This window comes from Amia ocellicauda, chromosome 4, assembly GCF_036373705.1.
Source record: "Amia ocellicauda isolate fAmiCal2 chromosome 4, fAmiCal2.hap1, whole genome shotgun sequence".
Lineage (NCBI taxonomy): Eukaryota > Metazoa > Chordata > Actinopteri > Amiiformes > Amiidae > Amia > Amia ocellicauda.
Genome location: NC_089853.1, coordinates 30,612,763 through 30,629,013, shown reverse-complemented (window position 1 = coordinate 30,629,013; position 16,251 = coordinate 30,612,763). Strand labels below are relative to the sequence as shown.

At 39.0% G+C, this 16,251-nt stretch overlaps 1 protein-coding gene across 5 annotated transcripts in view; it reads right to left on the bottom strand.

The window, feature by feature from the left end:
* Nucleotides 1-16,251, bottom strand: part of vps13c (vacuolar protein sorting 13 homolog C) — a 97,270-nt gene that overhangs the window by 25,187 nt on the left and 55,832 nt on the right. For all 5 annotated transcript variants that reach the window (XM_066701863.1, XM_066701859.1, XM_066701862.1 and 2 more), the window contains 17 exons: nt 14,974-15,278; nt 13,758-13,905; nt 13,216-13,327; nt 12,516-12,646; nt 12,047-12,203; nt 10,147-10,226; nt 9,240-9,299; nt 7,234-7,399; nt 5,678-5,797; nt 5,129-5,232; nt 4,689-4,856; nt 4,233-4,537; nt 3,825-3,972; nt 3,190-3,340; nt 2,176-2,303; nt 838-1,007; nt 125-369 (listed from right to left, as the gene is read on the bottom strand). In XM_066701863.1, coding sequence (XP_066557960.1) covers nt 125-369; nt 838-1,007; nt 2,176-2,303; nt 3,190-3,340; nt 3,825-3,972; nt 4,233-4,537; nt 4,689-4,856; nt 5,129-5,232; nt 5,678-5,797; nt 7,234-7,399; nt 9,240-9,299; nt 10,147-10,226; nt 12,047-12,203; nt 12,516-12,646; nt 13,216-13,327; nt 13,758-13,905; nt 14,974-15,278 — 2,698 coding nt within the window. The remainder of the gene's footprint in view (nt 1-124; nt 370-837; nt 1,008-2,175; nt 2,304-3,189; nt 3,341-3,824; nt 3,973-4,232; nt 4,538-4,688; nt 4,857-5,128; nt 5,233-5,677; nt 5,798-7,233; nt 7,400-9,239; nt 9,300-10,146; nt 10,227-12,046; nt 12,204-12,515; nt 12,647-13,215; nt 13,328-13,757; nt 13,906-14,973; nt 15,279-16,251) is intronic.

The following is a 16,251-nucleotide window of genomic DNA, read 5'->3' as shown; positions in this document are numbered from 1 at the left end:
GAATTGGAATACAGCCTTTAAAACCTGACCCATATAGATTCCTATCCCAAACAAAATAGGAGAAAGTAAGTTAAATACATTACGTTTGTATTCAAAATAAGAGTATCACGGATGAGTAACACACCATGCTCTGAGCTGGCCTTGGGTATGGTGAGTTGCTTAATCTGCAACTGGCTGGATTTCTCAGGTAAAGCGGGTGGAGTTTGGGGCATGGCATTGATGAAGAAATCCCCCACGGCCATGAGGAACTCCACACTGGCACAGAGAGACAGCTTCTGCAGAACAGCCACCAACGACCTCTCGCTCTCACTCTGGGTAAAAGTCATGTCGATCATGGCATCCTTGCTATCCTCCTTCTTGCCAACCATCCTGTGGGACATTGAAACAAACCAGCAGAGTACTATACCCATCTCTCAGGTGATCTGTCCAGATTAATTCATTGTTTATTAATTGGTCATTATTTGTTAAAAAAAATATATATATTTATAGACAATGCTTCAAAAATATATATGTTGAGCACCCCCTTTTCAGGTAATGCTAGCAAAGCTTCTGCTTCCATCTTATATACACAAGACCGTTATCGAACACAGCAAGCATTCCTGATACATTCTAAGTAAAGACTTGTAATGAATGTTAATTTGCATACAAACAAAGGGAGATTACAATTCTTGGGATACTGATTCACATTATAAATTCACATTTCAAATCAGTGCCTAGCTGAGACACATTTATAGGCACGACTGATTGATTCCAACGATTCAGACTGCCATCAGACGCTTCTTCTTCTTTAAAAGGCTTCTGGTACAACTCAGACACTGAGAGTGCGTTGGCCGTTACCTTGAAGTGACCCTCTGCATTCCCGCCCTCATGTCATCGAGGGTACAGGCGGTGAGGATGGTCGAGACCTCCAAGGTGCCGTCGCTGAACATTTTCCCTGATGCCTTCATTAAATGCAAGGTGAATTCCCCTAGGCTCAGCCTGTCATGGCGTTGGCAAATTGGGGCTTTCTATGGAGAGGAACAAATAAAATAAATCCTACAACATTGGATAAAGGTAGAACTGTATTTTTTCCATGTTTAATATGTAGTCTCTAGTCATGGTCAATACAGTTGTTACCAATTGCTATATGTCAAGTGAACAGATGTGCAACTGTAAGGTTAATTATCATACATGTATTTATTCTTATTTTTACCAGTAACACATATCAGTAAAATTGTCACTCTAGGCACTGGTTGTATTCTATTTTTTGAACGTGTAACTTCAGATAAAGACACGAGAGATGGAATAATTACATTGTAATTGATCATCATTAAAAATCAATACTCTTTTTGCAGTTTGCAATTTAATGCCTGAATGTATGTTACCATTGGATGATTCTTTAGTAAAAGGTATTGGCATTGCTGTCTGTAAGCTTGAAAAGAAAATAAACCATACTGCCGGCTTCCCTGTGACACACGTTTATTCTCATCAATTAAACAATATGATTGTTCCACGTTAGCTTAGTTTAACTGCGGTCATTAAAAAAAAAAAAAAAAAGCAATTCTACTGGCAACAAACACCACAGAGAGCAGAAGAACAGTGTTTGTCATGTATTCTAGCTTTGCTCTGTAGGCTCATGATTAGAGATCCCCCAACTGGCTGTTATTTAATTACCATCTTAAGAACTGAGCAGAATATATACAAAACAAATTCTAGACTGAAAGCATCAAAGCATCCACAGTGGTACAACACATGAGTCAAAAATACACCTAGACAGATATTACAGGTCAGAAATACACACCACCTAGTTTTTGTATCCCTACTATACTATGACAAGACAAATGATCATTTAGAGATATCTCTAAATGCATTTCAAGATATCTTAAAATGATTGAGATATCGAAATATTTGAAGATATCTTGGTTAATATGTGTTAATATGATCAATGCAGTAAACCAGAGCCATGCAGGGCTTCGAAGTCTGAGCTTTTCAGTATTTTGACCAAGTTTGAAATGTGAGAGCCTTAATGCATATTAATAAGAGGTCATCTGGGGGTCATCTTCTACAAACACCAAACAAAGCTTTTACCCTTGTGCAACCTTCGCAATACTATGCAAGGGAAAAGCTTGTTTTCATATGCTGGAAATTTAATTGTGTTGTTGATGTGCTAACCCACGTGCCTCCTACAGTACAAACCTGTTCAGGGTCGTTGTTGTAAAGTACCAAAGCAAGGGACTCGATGTTGAAATTAAATTTCAGGGTTTCCAGTGGCTCCTTAGGAGCCTGCGTTTTAGACTCCTCTCTGAGCCTCTCAGTCCCACCTACTGAAAGATGAGACACGCATTCACAAAACAGTCCACAAACAATCCTGGAACAACACAAAAGGAATACATGACTCAGACCGTCCTTAAAAAAAACAGAGGAGATTCGAGCTGGCTGCCCTTTCCCAGAGGCCATGGTTATGAGTATTGTTGTTTTGTCTCACCTTGCACGATGAATGCATGAAACACTATAACCAACCAGGTTACTGTCAGCTGGCTTAAGTTTTAGAATAAAACCAGTATTGCAGATGAGAATCAGCCTTGTACAGTATTTGTCAGTGCAACTGGTAGGTACTATATCTGCAGATAATAATAATAATATAATATAATATAATATAATATAATATAATATAATATAAAAATAATAAAACCCTCACAATATTAGCAATTAGCCGAGACTTCAGAATTGCTGGCAATGGTGCATTCTTCTAAAGCTCAATTTTGAGAAACTGAAAGAATCCCCTATTTCAGTGCGAAAATTATGTTGGCAAAGCAACCATATTTTCAGCAGTTTGGTCAAAGAACACTTCCATGAATACAGCACTGAATGCTGTTTTGTTCAGAAAGGTATAGTCGCTATCCCACACTGTATGGCCAGATATTGTGCATTGCTAATCTGTGATATTGTCTTATTTTCCATGCTAAAACAAAAGCAAGTGAAAGCGCATCAGTCCTGACAATGGAAGCAGGAGATGCATTGTAAGTAACCTTTTAGCACTTCAAAGACTGCTTGATAAAGCGACTGAGAATGAATGCTGGTTATTATGCTGCTGCCATCATCAATATTCAGGGCAATGAAAGCAGTGCTGTCTTTTCAGCTGCAGTTCTATCCACCACTACATGCTCTGTCAGCGTTAATACAGAAGACGCTTCACAGTGTTTGCCCTACCTTTGGACAGGTCTGCTCCAATTGGTAAAGTCTCCAGCTTTTGCATCGTATCTGGAGAAACCTGAGGCCCACTCTGCAAACTGGCAGCCTCTCCAATATTTTCCATCAAAATGTTCAATAGAACAGACAAGTCATCCTGGCTCAGAGCCACCTAGAGTACAAGAGACATTGGGAACTCTTTTACCCTACTTACATCAATAACTTCAGCGTGAGGGTTTTTCTACATTCATATCAAGGAACATTATCAAAGCCAAGAAAATATTTACGTATTGAAAACTGATAAACTATACAATTTTGAAGAAAGATAAAAAGGATTGTATACCACTGTAAAAACAGGTAACAAAAACTCATTCAATACGCACAACAGATATAAGATGACCTATGTTTTGGGCATTTTGAAGGTCACAATCTATGAGTAAAGAGCTCTATTAGGTACAACTGACTTTAATATACTACCTAAAATAAGCTAGAACATACTAAGACAGCCATTTGCTTGTCAAATACATTAAAGTGACAGCTGCTACTTTTGCAATTAATTGCTTAAAACTGCTGAGGAACGTAAAGCTCTCAACATTACAATTTACACATTTATTATTACTATTACTTTTATTACTACTACTGCAAGAGGCCAATACCTTCATGGGTTTCACATCTCCATTGACTTCAACTGCTGCCATTTCATGGTACCAGGTGGCGGCCAAGTTTCTCTTGACAGACAGCAGGAAGTTGACTGGCTGCAGCAGTTCAATACTCGGCTGAGCACAACCTTCCTGCAGATAAGTTCTAACAAAAGCAACAGCCAAGAAAAGGATAAATAGCCAGCTAAACAGATACATGGGTATATAGGTGAGTATACCTGAAGTAAAACTGTAATACATGGGTTGATTTGTCAATACAACTGAGATATGGATATTAAAAAAAACATCTATTGAATTATAGGGACACACGTATACACTTACTACTTACTTAAGTAGCAGATACAACTCATACATGCACACATGTTATGCACTATCACTTGTGGTTTACAACAGAGATGTATTAACCTGGACAGCTTCAGCTGTGTTAGCTGCACGTCCATGATGTCAATGACAGCTGGCAGTGGGCAGTGCTCAGCAGAGAGCAGACGGAACTGGTTTTGCACTGTGATCAGACCCAGGTCCACCTCCAGGGCATTATGGGACACAGAGGACTGGGGGATGACGATGACGGGGGCTTTCAGCCTGATGTCCATGGAGAGGCGGAAGCTCTTCTGTGCCAGGTCCCTCACACTGGAGGCTGCCTTCTCCGCTGCCTGAGCCGTGGCTGCGCTAAGGGCCTCCTTTGCCATTTGGAAGTTGTTCGAAAAATTCTACAACATATAAATCAAGACATATATACACTATAATATAAGGTGTTAGCTAATACATAATCTAAATTTGCCAAATTCATTATATAGAGCCCTGAAGAACCAAGGTAAGAACGGAAAGGAAGTAATGTTTCTAAAAGTGTTGTAAGCTTACCAGGAGTGACATGACAAACTTGTGCAGATAGATTACTTGAATGCAGCCCACTCTTAGCTTAACCTTCCCATCAACCTTTGAGGTGTCTGTGTATCCAACTCCTTCTGTGGCTTTAGGATACAGGGCCATGGAGAAGCTGAACACTTCGTCTCCCATGATGGAGATGGCCTAATGTGATCAATGGAAAGAAATTGTATTATAAGATAGTGACTTGATTGAAACAATTGGGTTACCTGACTTTTAGACTTAATTTGCACAAAACACTCATCTCTTTAAATAATCCACACAATGTGTGATGTCCCCTTAATCTATTAGGATGTTTAATAAAATAATCATAAGAAAAAAATTGTAAACATGCAACACACAGCATTCCTCAACAGAAATGTACTTGAATATTACATATTGTGTAACAATGCTTACAGGAAGCAGTGTACACATACCTTTTTGTGAATAGTCTTTGAGTCAACATCAATGACAATAATATCTCTGAGTCGGGCAGAAACATGTGTTTGTGTTTGTTTCATCAACAGCGATCCATCTATACCTGCAGGATAGATTCACAGAGTGAGACATGCATCCTCTGTCTTTCTGTACATCATATCTGAACTGCAGTTCATGACACACAATCATTTTCATCCATAAATTGTCTGGAAAATGTGTTTTTGCAGTGGAATGTGCATCTAAATCAAGTTTCCGAGCAGATATCCTTATTCTCTTTAATACTGTAGTGTCTCCTTTGAGTAGGTGAACTTTTAATGTCCCATCAGGGGGAATTACATGTCTGAACTAGGGTTTGTTATGAACATTCACTAAGCTGTGCGGATATTAATACTGTGAAACAAAGAGCACTTGTCGTTATCATGTATTGATAAGAAACGCTTAAGACGGCAAAGTCAACAAAAATCAAAATAACATTTCCCTCCAGAGCTATATGCTTGATTTTAAATTGAGTCAATAACATGAAGCCCTTCAGGAAGACGACTTCTTACCTTGAATTTTAATGTCTGCAATATTGCACTGTTCATCACACACCAGCACATTGAATGCTCCCAGCTCGATGGCAACTTTGAGGTCAATCACATCCCCCTCAGAGGGAGAGCTGGGAGATACTGTAAGAAAATACACAGACAGTCGGCAGGGGGGCAGTGTTACACTACTGATGACTCTGTGCTATTGTTCTGAACTTCAAATGTACAGCAAGTACACATCTAACCTATATTTCTTGCTAATGAGAACACACATAATCTCATCTCATGCCAGACTGTATTCTATAAAAGCAGAGGATGCTAAAAATAAAGGAAGAATGTCATATCATATCTGACCACAGATGGTCCATTAGACTCTAACATTTAAGGACAATTAAAAAGACATGTATTTAGGGTTTCACAAAATGGCAAGAAAACAGGTGTTTCAGATTGCTAAATATATATTCTAGGAAAGGACAGGGTTTGTGCTGGAAGAGTTTATTCATATCAATTAACAGAGTAATGGCTGGTTTGTATTTTAGAAGTGCCAATTATTTGTTAATTTGTATTACTCTGCATTTCTGAATTCAATTTGCATGCCTGTTCATGGCATTTCCTGAATATATGTATTAGATATCCTAAGGGCATTTGAGATGCATAACTGCAAACATGAGATTATAAGCAGGTTTACCTAGAATCACCAGTACATATGTATGTATCTGATGTAGCCAATTTGACCAAGAGCAGGTTCTAGATGTGATACATGCTTTGAACATAATGAAACAAAATCAAATACTAAAAAGTGACTTCTGAGCAGTAAGGTGACATTATATTTCCACCTGCAGTTGCGTGTCTCTCCTGCATTTCATCATACAAACACGTCAGCTCAGCCCAACAGAAATGTTGTTTGGGAAGGTGTTCATTCCAGCAACAACATTGACTCAAGTAGGCCTAGATTACATTTAATACAATTAATACAATAATATTTGTTATATATTATGTTATATTTTATGTTCAAATGTTTTTCTTAAATTATGTACTACTAGTATAATTATTACTGCTTGGTTGTTTCAGTTGTACAATGCATTGTTATGTTTAAGTGTAAACTACTTTTCAGGTGATTTATGAGCGAGATGGCTTTATTAAAAAAAAATACATTTAATATATTGGTCCATTTGACTGGTTTTGGTGGTTGTATTAGATAGCCAAACTTGAAATTTTGGCGCTTTTAGTGTTAAAGAGCTACCAGTTAAAATGACCGTTTTTGGCTCTTGTAGGTAATTCGAAATGTTGGTGCTTTTGGTGTTAAATGGTAAAATAAATCCATCAAATCTCAATCATCAACTGTCAATTAAAATATATTTTAGTTTACTGCAGGACATAAACTCCTACCTCATATCACCCCCTACACTGTGGTGAAGTGAACATTGTGGCCAATGCTTTGCTTTACTTTGCTTTAGAAAGACTTTTTAGAAAAAAAATGAAGAAAATGTAATCCAAGAAAACTCAGCTGACAGATTTTGAATGAAGACTGAAGCTAGGTATAGCATGGGTTATAGGGAGATTAAGGTCTGTGTTACTTGTCTTGGCTTCCAAGACTTGGCATTCTTCCTCTGTTTCCAACTTCAGAGTAGTCTCTTTCTCAGAGGAGGAGATGCTTCTTGAAGATAAGGCCGAGGAGACAAAATTAATGGTGGAGAGCAGCGTCTCGGTGTGCAGCATCAGGTCAAGAGATGTAAAGGTCACCTGCACAACAGACACAACCATGGATTTCATTGTGGGACCAGTGGTTTAATTAGATTATACATCTGCAAAGAATTTCAAACACCCACTTAAGTATCCAGGGAAAGGCAGACCCTGAATAATTCACCCTTGGTATACTTACATTACATTCATTGTTGTGGTGAAAATGGAATGTGTGTGTATAAAATATAGATATAGAGAAATGCTCTATTCAGGTGCTCTCATTCTACTGGATTTTTATAATTCTGACTAGAAATGTGGAAAAAGATATAGCTTTATATACAGTACTGTGCAACAGTTTTAGGCAGGTGTGAAATAATGCTGTAAAGTAAGAATGCTTTCAAAAATAGACATGGTAATTGATAAATATAATCTATTAACTAAATGCACAGTTAGTGAACAGAAATCAAATCCATATTTGGTGTGACCACCCTTTGCCTTCAAAACAACTTAATTTCTTCTATGTACACTTGCACAAAGTCAGGAATTTTGTAGGCATATAGTCGGGTGTATGATTAAATAATTACACCAAAAGGTGCTAATGATCATCAATTCAATATGTAGGTTGAAACACAATCATTAACTGAAACAGAAACAGCTGTGTAGGAGGAATACAACTGGGTGAGGAACAGCCAAACTCAGCTCACAAGGTGAGGTTGCTGAAGACAGTTTACTGTCAAAAGTCATACACCATGGCAAGACTGAGCACAGCAACAAGACACAAGGTAGTTATACTGCAGAAGTCTGATCACAAGTGGCCTTCATGGAAGACGTGGCAACAAGGCCAAGTGACTCAACTATGCATGAAAACACAGGAACTGGGGTGCAGAAAAATGGCAGCAGGTGCTCTGGACTGATTAGTCAAAATTTGAATATTTTTGGCTGTAGCAGAAGGCAGTTTATTCGCCGAAGGGCTGGAGAGCTGTACATGAATGAGTGTCTGCAGGCCACAGTGAATCATGGTGGAGATTCCTTGCAAGTCTGGGGCTGCATTTCTGCAAATGGAGTTGGGGATTTGGTCAGAATTAATGGTCTCCTCAATGCTGAGAAGTATAGGCAAATACTTATCCATCATGCAATACCATCAGGGAGGCATCTGATTGGCCCAAAATTTATTCTGCAGCATGACAACGACCCCAAACATACAGCGACAGTCATTAAGAACTATCTTCAGCGTAAAGAAGAACAAGGAGTCCTGGAAGTGATGGTATGGCCCCCACTGAGCCCTGATCTCAACATCATCCAGTCTGTCTGGGATTACATGGAGAGAGAGAGAAGCAACTGAGGCTGCCTAAATCCACAGAAGAACTGTGGTTAGTTCTCCAAGATGTTTGGGCCAACCTACCTGCCGAGTTCAAAAACTTCAAAAACTGTGTGCAAGTGTACCTAGAAGAATTGATGCTGTTTTGAAGGCAAAGGGTGGTCACACCAAATATTTGATGTAGATTTTTCTTCTGTTCACTCACTGTGCATTTAGTTAATTGATAAATATAATCTATTAACATGTCTATTTTTGAAAACATTCTTACTTTACAGCATTTTTTCACACCTGCCTAATAATTTCCTAAATCAGAGACTTTTAATTATTTTAAACAGTAGGGGTTTTAAGTATAGAATTATATTAAAAAACGTATTGAAGAAACAACTATTTTCTTACACAATTTAAAAAGTTAAATCTAAGCAGATTGTTACTTCAATTAAGGTTCAATTAAGTAATTGAGAGCTCGGTTGGACAAAAACCAGCAGGGTAGAGATTCCCCCAGGACCGGTTTGGGAACGACTGCTATACAGGTTACACTCATTATGAAATGTCACAGAACATTGCAGGCACACCTTTACTTACATTGATCATCTGCTCTGTGTTCTTGTAAACAGATTGAAAATGTGGCCCATTCCTGTCAGCCTGTTGAAGAATGGTAAGAAGATATTGTCTTGGAATTGTCTTAACATAATCCCGACCACAGCAAGTATAAATACAGCGCTCAGGCCCAATACATCCCTTCACATCCCTCCATACTCTCCAAGCTATTTCACATACTGGGTCGGCTCTGATGCCACATCCACACGGCCAGGGCACTCAGCTAGGCAAGTTCAGGCCAAAAAGTCTTATTGGGGTGCAGCCAAAGCTGCTGAAATGCACTGTGTACTGTGCCCTAGAAGGCATCTGCATTCAGAAGTGTGCAATGGACTGGGATTCTGTGCACCATTTCCCAAAACGCAACAATTTAATAACCTATGCTGTCAAATGCATAAGTGTGGAATGACAATATATAACGTAAGTTCAGAAAACTGGGGGAAAATGCTTAGTTTTCTTTAATCATTCATGCACGGCTAATGTACACGAACAATTTATGATAATCTTATCTTCCAGAAGTCTTGGCTATGCCTGACATATGCTAGAAAACAAAGGGACAAAATGTGTATTACTGACAGCTGCAAAAAGCAACCAGCTTTTATCTGTTAAGGGTTTCTAGGTTTGAAAGTGTGAGCGGATTCCTATGTTGAACCAGCTTACAAGCTTGGTGCCTGGCAATGAGAGAACTCTGCTAGCCCACCTTTTCTACTTCAGCTTGGGGAGACTAATCCCAACAGGTGGCTTCTTATCTATTCTGCAAAAGGAGTCCCTCATTTATCTTACAATCTGTTTTTTAAATCTATTTTTGGAGTCATGAAAAAGACTGAATTAAAAATGATTTATTAATATCTTTGACCCCTCCTCTGTACACATGCGTTTTTAACCTGGCAGCTACCTTGAAGTATTGGACTTTGAGAAAATCAGCAGCAGAGTCATCACACGAGCTGATTATATGAAGAGGTTCACCGTTACAGTCTAAAGAAACAAAATATACAATATATGAATTAAAGCACCAGTAATTTCAAATATCTGTGGCTTAACTCTAGAGCTATCAAAATACATATACAAATATAAAATCTTGAAACATTTCTATAGAATTATCTTGTAGTTTTCACTTGCAGAAGTTAACATTGATCTGTGGTATTTACGAATGTCTACAGTAAATGACAATTTCATTCTATCAGCATGTTATTTTGAGAAGCAGTAGAAGCAGTTGTAGTTATAGTACCCAAGTTTATTCATAAACCTTTAGAAACACAATTGCATTATAATCTTATCAAATTATGAATTATAAAATTATAAAAGTATTATGTAAGTAACATGACATTGTTGAATGGTTTAACAAACAGGTGTTTGTGATCTGATCTTCTAGTGGGCATTTGATCAACCATATTACTTCCTTCAAAACTGTATGTATCTTGACAACCAGCTCTATTAACAATACAAATATATCACACACACACACACACACACACACACATATATACACTCAACTAAAGGATTATTAGGAACACCATACTAATACTGTGTTTGACCCCCTTTCGCCTTCAGAACTGCCTTAATTCTACGTGGCATTGATTCAACAAGGTGCTGAAAGCATTCTTCAGAAATGTTGGCCCATATTGATAGGATAGCATCTTGCAGTTGATGGAGATTTGTGGGATGCACATCCAGGGCACGAAGCTCCCGTTCCACCACATCCCAAAGATGCTCTATTGGGTTGAGATCTGGTGACTGTGGGGGCCAGTTTAGTACAGTGAACTCATTGTCATGTTCAAGAAACCAATTTGAAATGATTCGACCTTTGTGACATGGTGCATTATCCTGCTGGAAGTAGCCATCAGAGGATGGGTACATGGTGGTCATAAAGGGATGGACATGGTCAGAAACAATGCTCAGGTAGGCCGTGGCATTTAAACGATGCCCAATTGGCACTAAGGGGCCTAAAGTGTGCCAAGAAAACATCCCCCACACCATTACACCACCACCACCAGCCTGCACAGTGGTAACAAGGCATGATGGATCCATGTTCTCATTCTGTTTACGCCAAATTCTGACTCTACCATCTGAATGTCTCAACAGAAATCGAGACTCATCAGACCAGGCAACATTTTTCCAGTCTTCAACTGTCCAATTTTGGTGAGCTTGTGCAAATTGTAGCCTCTTTTTCCTATTTGTAGTGGAGATGAGTGGTACCCGGTGGGGTCTTCTGCTGTTGTAGCCCATCCGCCTCAAGGTTGTACGTGTTGTGGCTTCACAAATGCTTTGCTGCATACCTCGGTTGTAACGAGTGGTTATTTCAGTCAAAGTTGCTCTTCTATCAGCTTGAATCAGTCGGCCCATTCTCCTCTGACCTCTAGCATCAACAAGGCATTTTCGCCCACAGGACTGCCGCATACTGGATGTTTTTCCCTTTTCACACCATTCTTTGTAAACCCTAGAAATGGTTGTGCGTGAAAATCCCAGTAACTGAGCAGACTGTGAAATACTCAGACCGGCCCGTCTGGCACCAACAACCATGCCACGCTCAAAATTGCTTAAATCACCTTTCTTTCCCATTCAGACATTCAGTTTGGAGTTCAGGAGATTGTCTTGACCAGGACCACACCCCTAAATGCATTGAAGCAACTGCCATGTGATTGGTTGGTTAGATAATTGCATTAATGAGAAATTGAACAGGTGTTCCTAATAATCCTTTAGGTGAGTGTATATACACACACACACTTTACAGTGTCGTATTAGTTTATTATTTTTCACCGTGTAATGTGAAAAATGTAGCCTTAACCAATACAGACCTGTAAACTCAAGGCACTTCATGCTGATCTTCTTGAGGTAGGTGGTAGCACACATATCATAACTTCTGACTCTGGTATCAATTCCAACCTGAGCTACATGCAGCACAAGGAAAGGACTCTGCTTCTGGTTTATTGGCTTTTTAAGTTTCACTAGCACCTGCAACAGCAACAACAGACAACATAGTGTGGTTGACAAGGAATTTGAATTCCATTCATGGCTGGTATGATATAGCAGAACGTCAGTCCTTTTAGAGGTCTACTGTAGTATACAATGGTAAAACCACAGAAGAGTCAAGGTAAGTGAATTCATGATAAACCATAACCCTTGAAACACCACGGTAAATCTATTTTTTTTATAACAGTGGAGAGAACACTTCTGAACTACTTTGGCAGGGGTATATGCAACACCTGCTTTACGCGCAGTTCATAACTTTTAATATTCTTGGAATCATTTTTTAATTGGCCAGACCTCTTTGATTTCGAAGTTGAGGAGCACATTGATTGTGTTTTCGTTAGCACTTCCACTGATCACCGCTGGCTGACCTCCAACTTGGCCTGCGGAAGCTGTCACAGCTTTTGTTAGCTCTGGTTTCCCTTTACCTGTCAAAATAAAACACACATTGTTTCCAGTAAAGTAATGTGGGAAGTCTATTATTATTTTATAATTTATTTCTTAGCAGGCGCCCTTTGCCAGGGGTTTATCGAGCCATTCACAACTTCAGCATGGATTACCTGTTCTCCTAATCCCCTGTATTATTCTTCAGCTACTGTAGTCCCATTTTAAACCTGTAAATCCTTGTGTCTGAGGAAGCAGCTGCTTGTTGATTCTAGAGAGGCCCTTACCCTGTCCTCATCCATGTCCAGATCTAGTTTCAACACTCAGATCTTCTCCCTGGGTTTCCCTACACTTGCTATTTTTCTTATAAACCAATCATACGTCTAAACCAGTCTAACAGTGTCATGCAAATCATTGTGAACCGTGACTTGGTTAGTCTTGGAAAAGTCTAAAGGGCAACACAATGCAACTTTTAAACATACTACATTCAATCAATACATTTAAATGTTTTAATACAGGGTAAGTTGTGTGGTTGTATAGAGCTACAGTAGTTTTAAGACAAACTCCTGCATGTTTGTTTGCTATGCATCACAGCCTTGTACTCCAATGTCACCTTTTGCATCTGCCTTTTTCACATCGTCTCCACTCAGCTCCTTACTACCTTCACCAATATTTTCGACCAGGATTTTCATAAGAACTCCAAGATCTTCCTCACTCAAAGTCACCTGTAGAAGAAGGTATGGTAAAAAGAAATGAAACTAATATCACAATCTGAAACCCAATTCATAACCATGGCATTCTACTCTTTTCACCTCAGTACCATGAGATTGTATCTAAATTTTTGAAGCACTGATATTGTAAAGTGCATTACACCTTATAGAATAATACCAGAAATAATGGAAGGCAATCAGTTTTTGTGAGTTATTGGAAAGAAAACACCTTCCTTTAGCAAGTACTATATATGTTGCTGAAAAAGTCCTTTATACTTTATTTTAAAATGTTATTTGTTGCACTGGACTGGAGCTTAGTTTACATACAATAATCAATAAGTATAATTTACAATTCTTTATAGCTGAATATCCTAGATTGTGCAGTTAACTGGAAAACCCCTGCTTAATCATACCTCCCTGCATTACTTGTCTACAGGGGACTCACATTCATGGTCTTCAGGCCTCCCTTGATTTCCACTCCTGGTATCTTGGTGTACCAGGAAGCGGCCAGATTGCGATTCACAGCCAGCTGTAAGTTTATCGGCTTTAGAATCTCAATATCTGGCTGAGAAGAGCCTCCCGTCAGCACAGTCCTGTTAATATAAATTAATATAAAATTATATTTTTTTCAGTGATTTGATTACAACCCAGAATACCCAGTACCACGGGCATAGTTGATCTTTTATTATTATTATTATTATTATTATTGTCATTTAGCTGACGCTCTTATCCAGGGCGACTTACATTTGTACCCATTTATACAGCTGGGCATTTTATTAGAGCAATCTAAGTGAAGTACCTTGCTCAAGGGTACAACAGCACTGCCCCACCCGGGATTTGAACCCTTCCAGTCATGAGTCCAGAGCCCTAATCACTACTCCACAGTGCCGCCTTTTACAAAAACATCTAATACATTTATTCGGTCAAATCTGCCTAAAAACAAGTGCAATATTCAGATTAGTCTATTTTTTTTAAGTTGTTACAATATGAAAAGAAAAATCCTAAATGCGTTTCATCGGCAGGGACTGGGAAACTGGTCAGGATTGAGGACAAGATGGATAGAACCATATATAGGAAAATCATAGAGCAAAACCTGCTTCAGTCTGCAAGAGACCTTGAGTTGGGGTAGAGGTTCACCTCAGCAAGCCATGGCTACCCTGTAGTGGTTTAAAAACAAGAAGCTGGGTGTCCTAGAATGGCCCAGTCAAAGCCCAGACCTCAATCAAACTGAGAATTTGTGACAAGACTTAAAGGTTGCTGCTAACCAATGGTGTCCATTCAACTTGGGAGAGATTGAGCAATTTTGCCAAGAAGAATGGGGAAAAATTACAGGAACCAGATATGCAAAGCTGGTAGAGACCCACTCAAAAAGACTTGCAGGTGTAAATGCTGCCGAAGATGGTCCTACCAAGTATTGACTCGGTGGGATAAATACTTATACAGCTAACACACAATAGAAAAATATTTTGCACCTTCAAGGTGTTGTGTATGTGGTGTTAATCAAAGTGAGAGAAGGGAGTGTATAAACAAATACACACACATTTTGTTTTAAGCAATATTGCTACATTAGTCTTTCAGTAATGATGTATTAAAAGCAGTTACATATATGCAAATATCTACAAAGATGTTATGCAGGCAATGTTGGTTGCTGGGTCTTTTACCTGGACAGCTTCAGCTGTGTTAGCTGCACGTCCATCTTGTCAATGATAGGCGGCAGAGGGAGATTTTCAGCTGAGAGCAGACAGAACCGATTCTGCACTGTGATCAGACCCAGGTCCACCACCAAGGCATTCTGGGACACAGAGGACTGGGGGATGATGATGACGGGAGCCTTCAGCCTTATGTCCATGGAGAGGCGGAAGCTCTTCTGTGCCAGGTCCCTCACACTGGAGGCTGCCTTCTCCGCTGCCTGAACCGTGGCTGCGCTGAGGGCCTCCTTTGCAGTTTGGAAATTATCAATGAATTTCTGAAAAAGAAGATGATTATGATGTCAATCCATTTATCTCCCAAGAGATAAATTTATGATATCAGCCATGGAGGGAAGAAGTGCTGTTAGAGTGAAATAAAAAAAAAAACTTCCACTAGGCATTTTTGCTTCCTACTGCTTGTTAGTAGTAGAAAGCCATGCATAAGTTAGCAGCAGATGCTAGTGCTTGGGTCTCTTAGGACATTTGTAACAAAGAAAAAATAAATAAATAAATATATATATATATTAACAGAAGTTAATTCTGCGTAGTCCTACCATTGTCATATGACTTGCATTCACATAAGCATGTGTTGCATCGCGGTGACTTAGCAGAGTGAGATTTGCACATGTGGATGAGTATTCTACTTGAGTTTACATTTTGTGCATTAAAAAGCATTCCTCGCGTGCGATAACTCAACATTGCAGAATTCTGTGTGGTATCCAGTGTAAGGTTTGTGCCACAAAAGGCAAATACGATAGGTGCATGCAATGAGGAAATACATCAACAGGACTTACGCTAAAGTGTACACCATCTGATTGATACTTGTTCATTTTAACCAGATCTAAACACAACATTCCCCTGAGACATGATGCTTTCTGGAGAAGTGTCCCGATTAGATCTTTTAGTTTTTCCTATAAATGATTGTATAGTACTTCTGTACTTTGTGTATACAAGGGAAATATCAGAATTAAGTCCTGACCCCCCAGCTCCCTTGTTTCCCACTGCCCCCCCACCCCCTCGCTCTTTCGTTTGCTACCAACACCCCCCACGTCAACAAATCAGACTGCTGCGCCAATATACTTTTCTGGGGAAAACACTGGATACCATTATGAATATGATAAAATATTAAACCAATAGACGATATCTAAGATCTATTAATAACATAAAACATTTTCCAAGAATACCAGAAATTCATACTAGATTATTACACACTAGAAACTAAACTAAACTAAAGTAAAAAGTGAAGTCTGA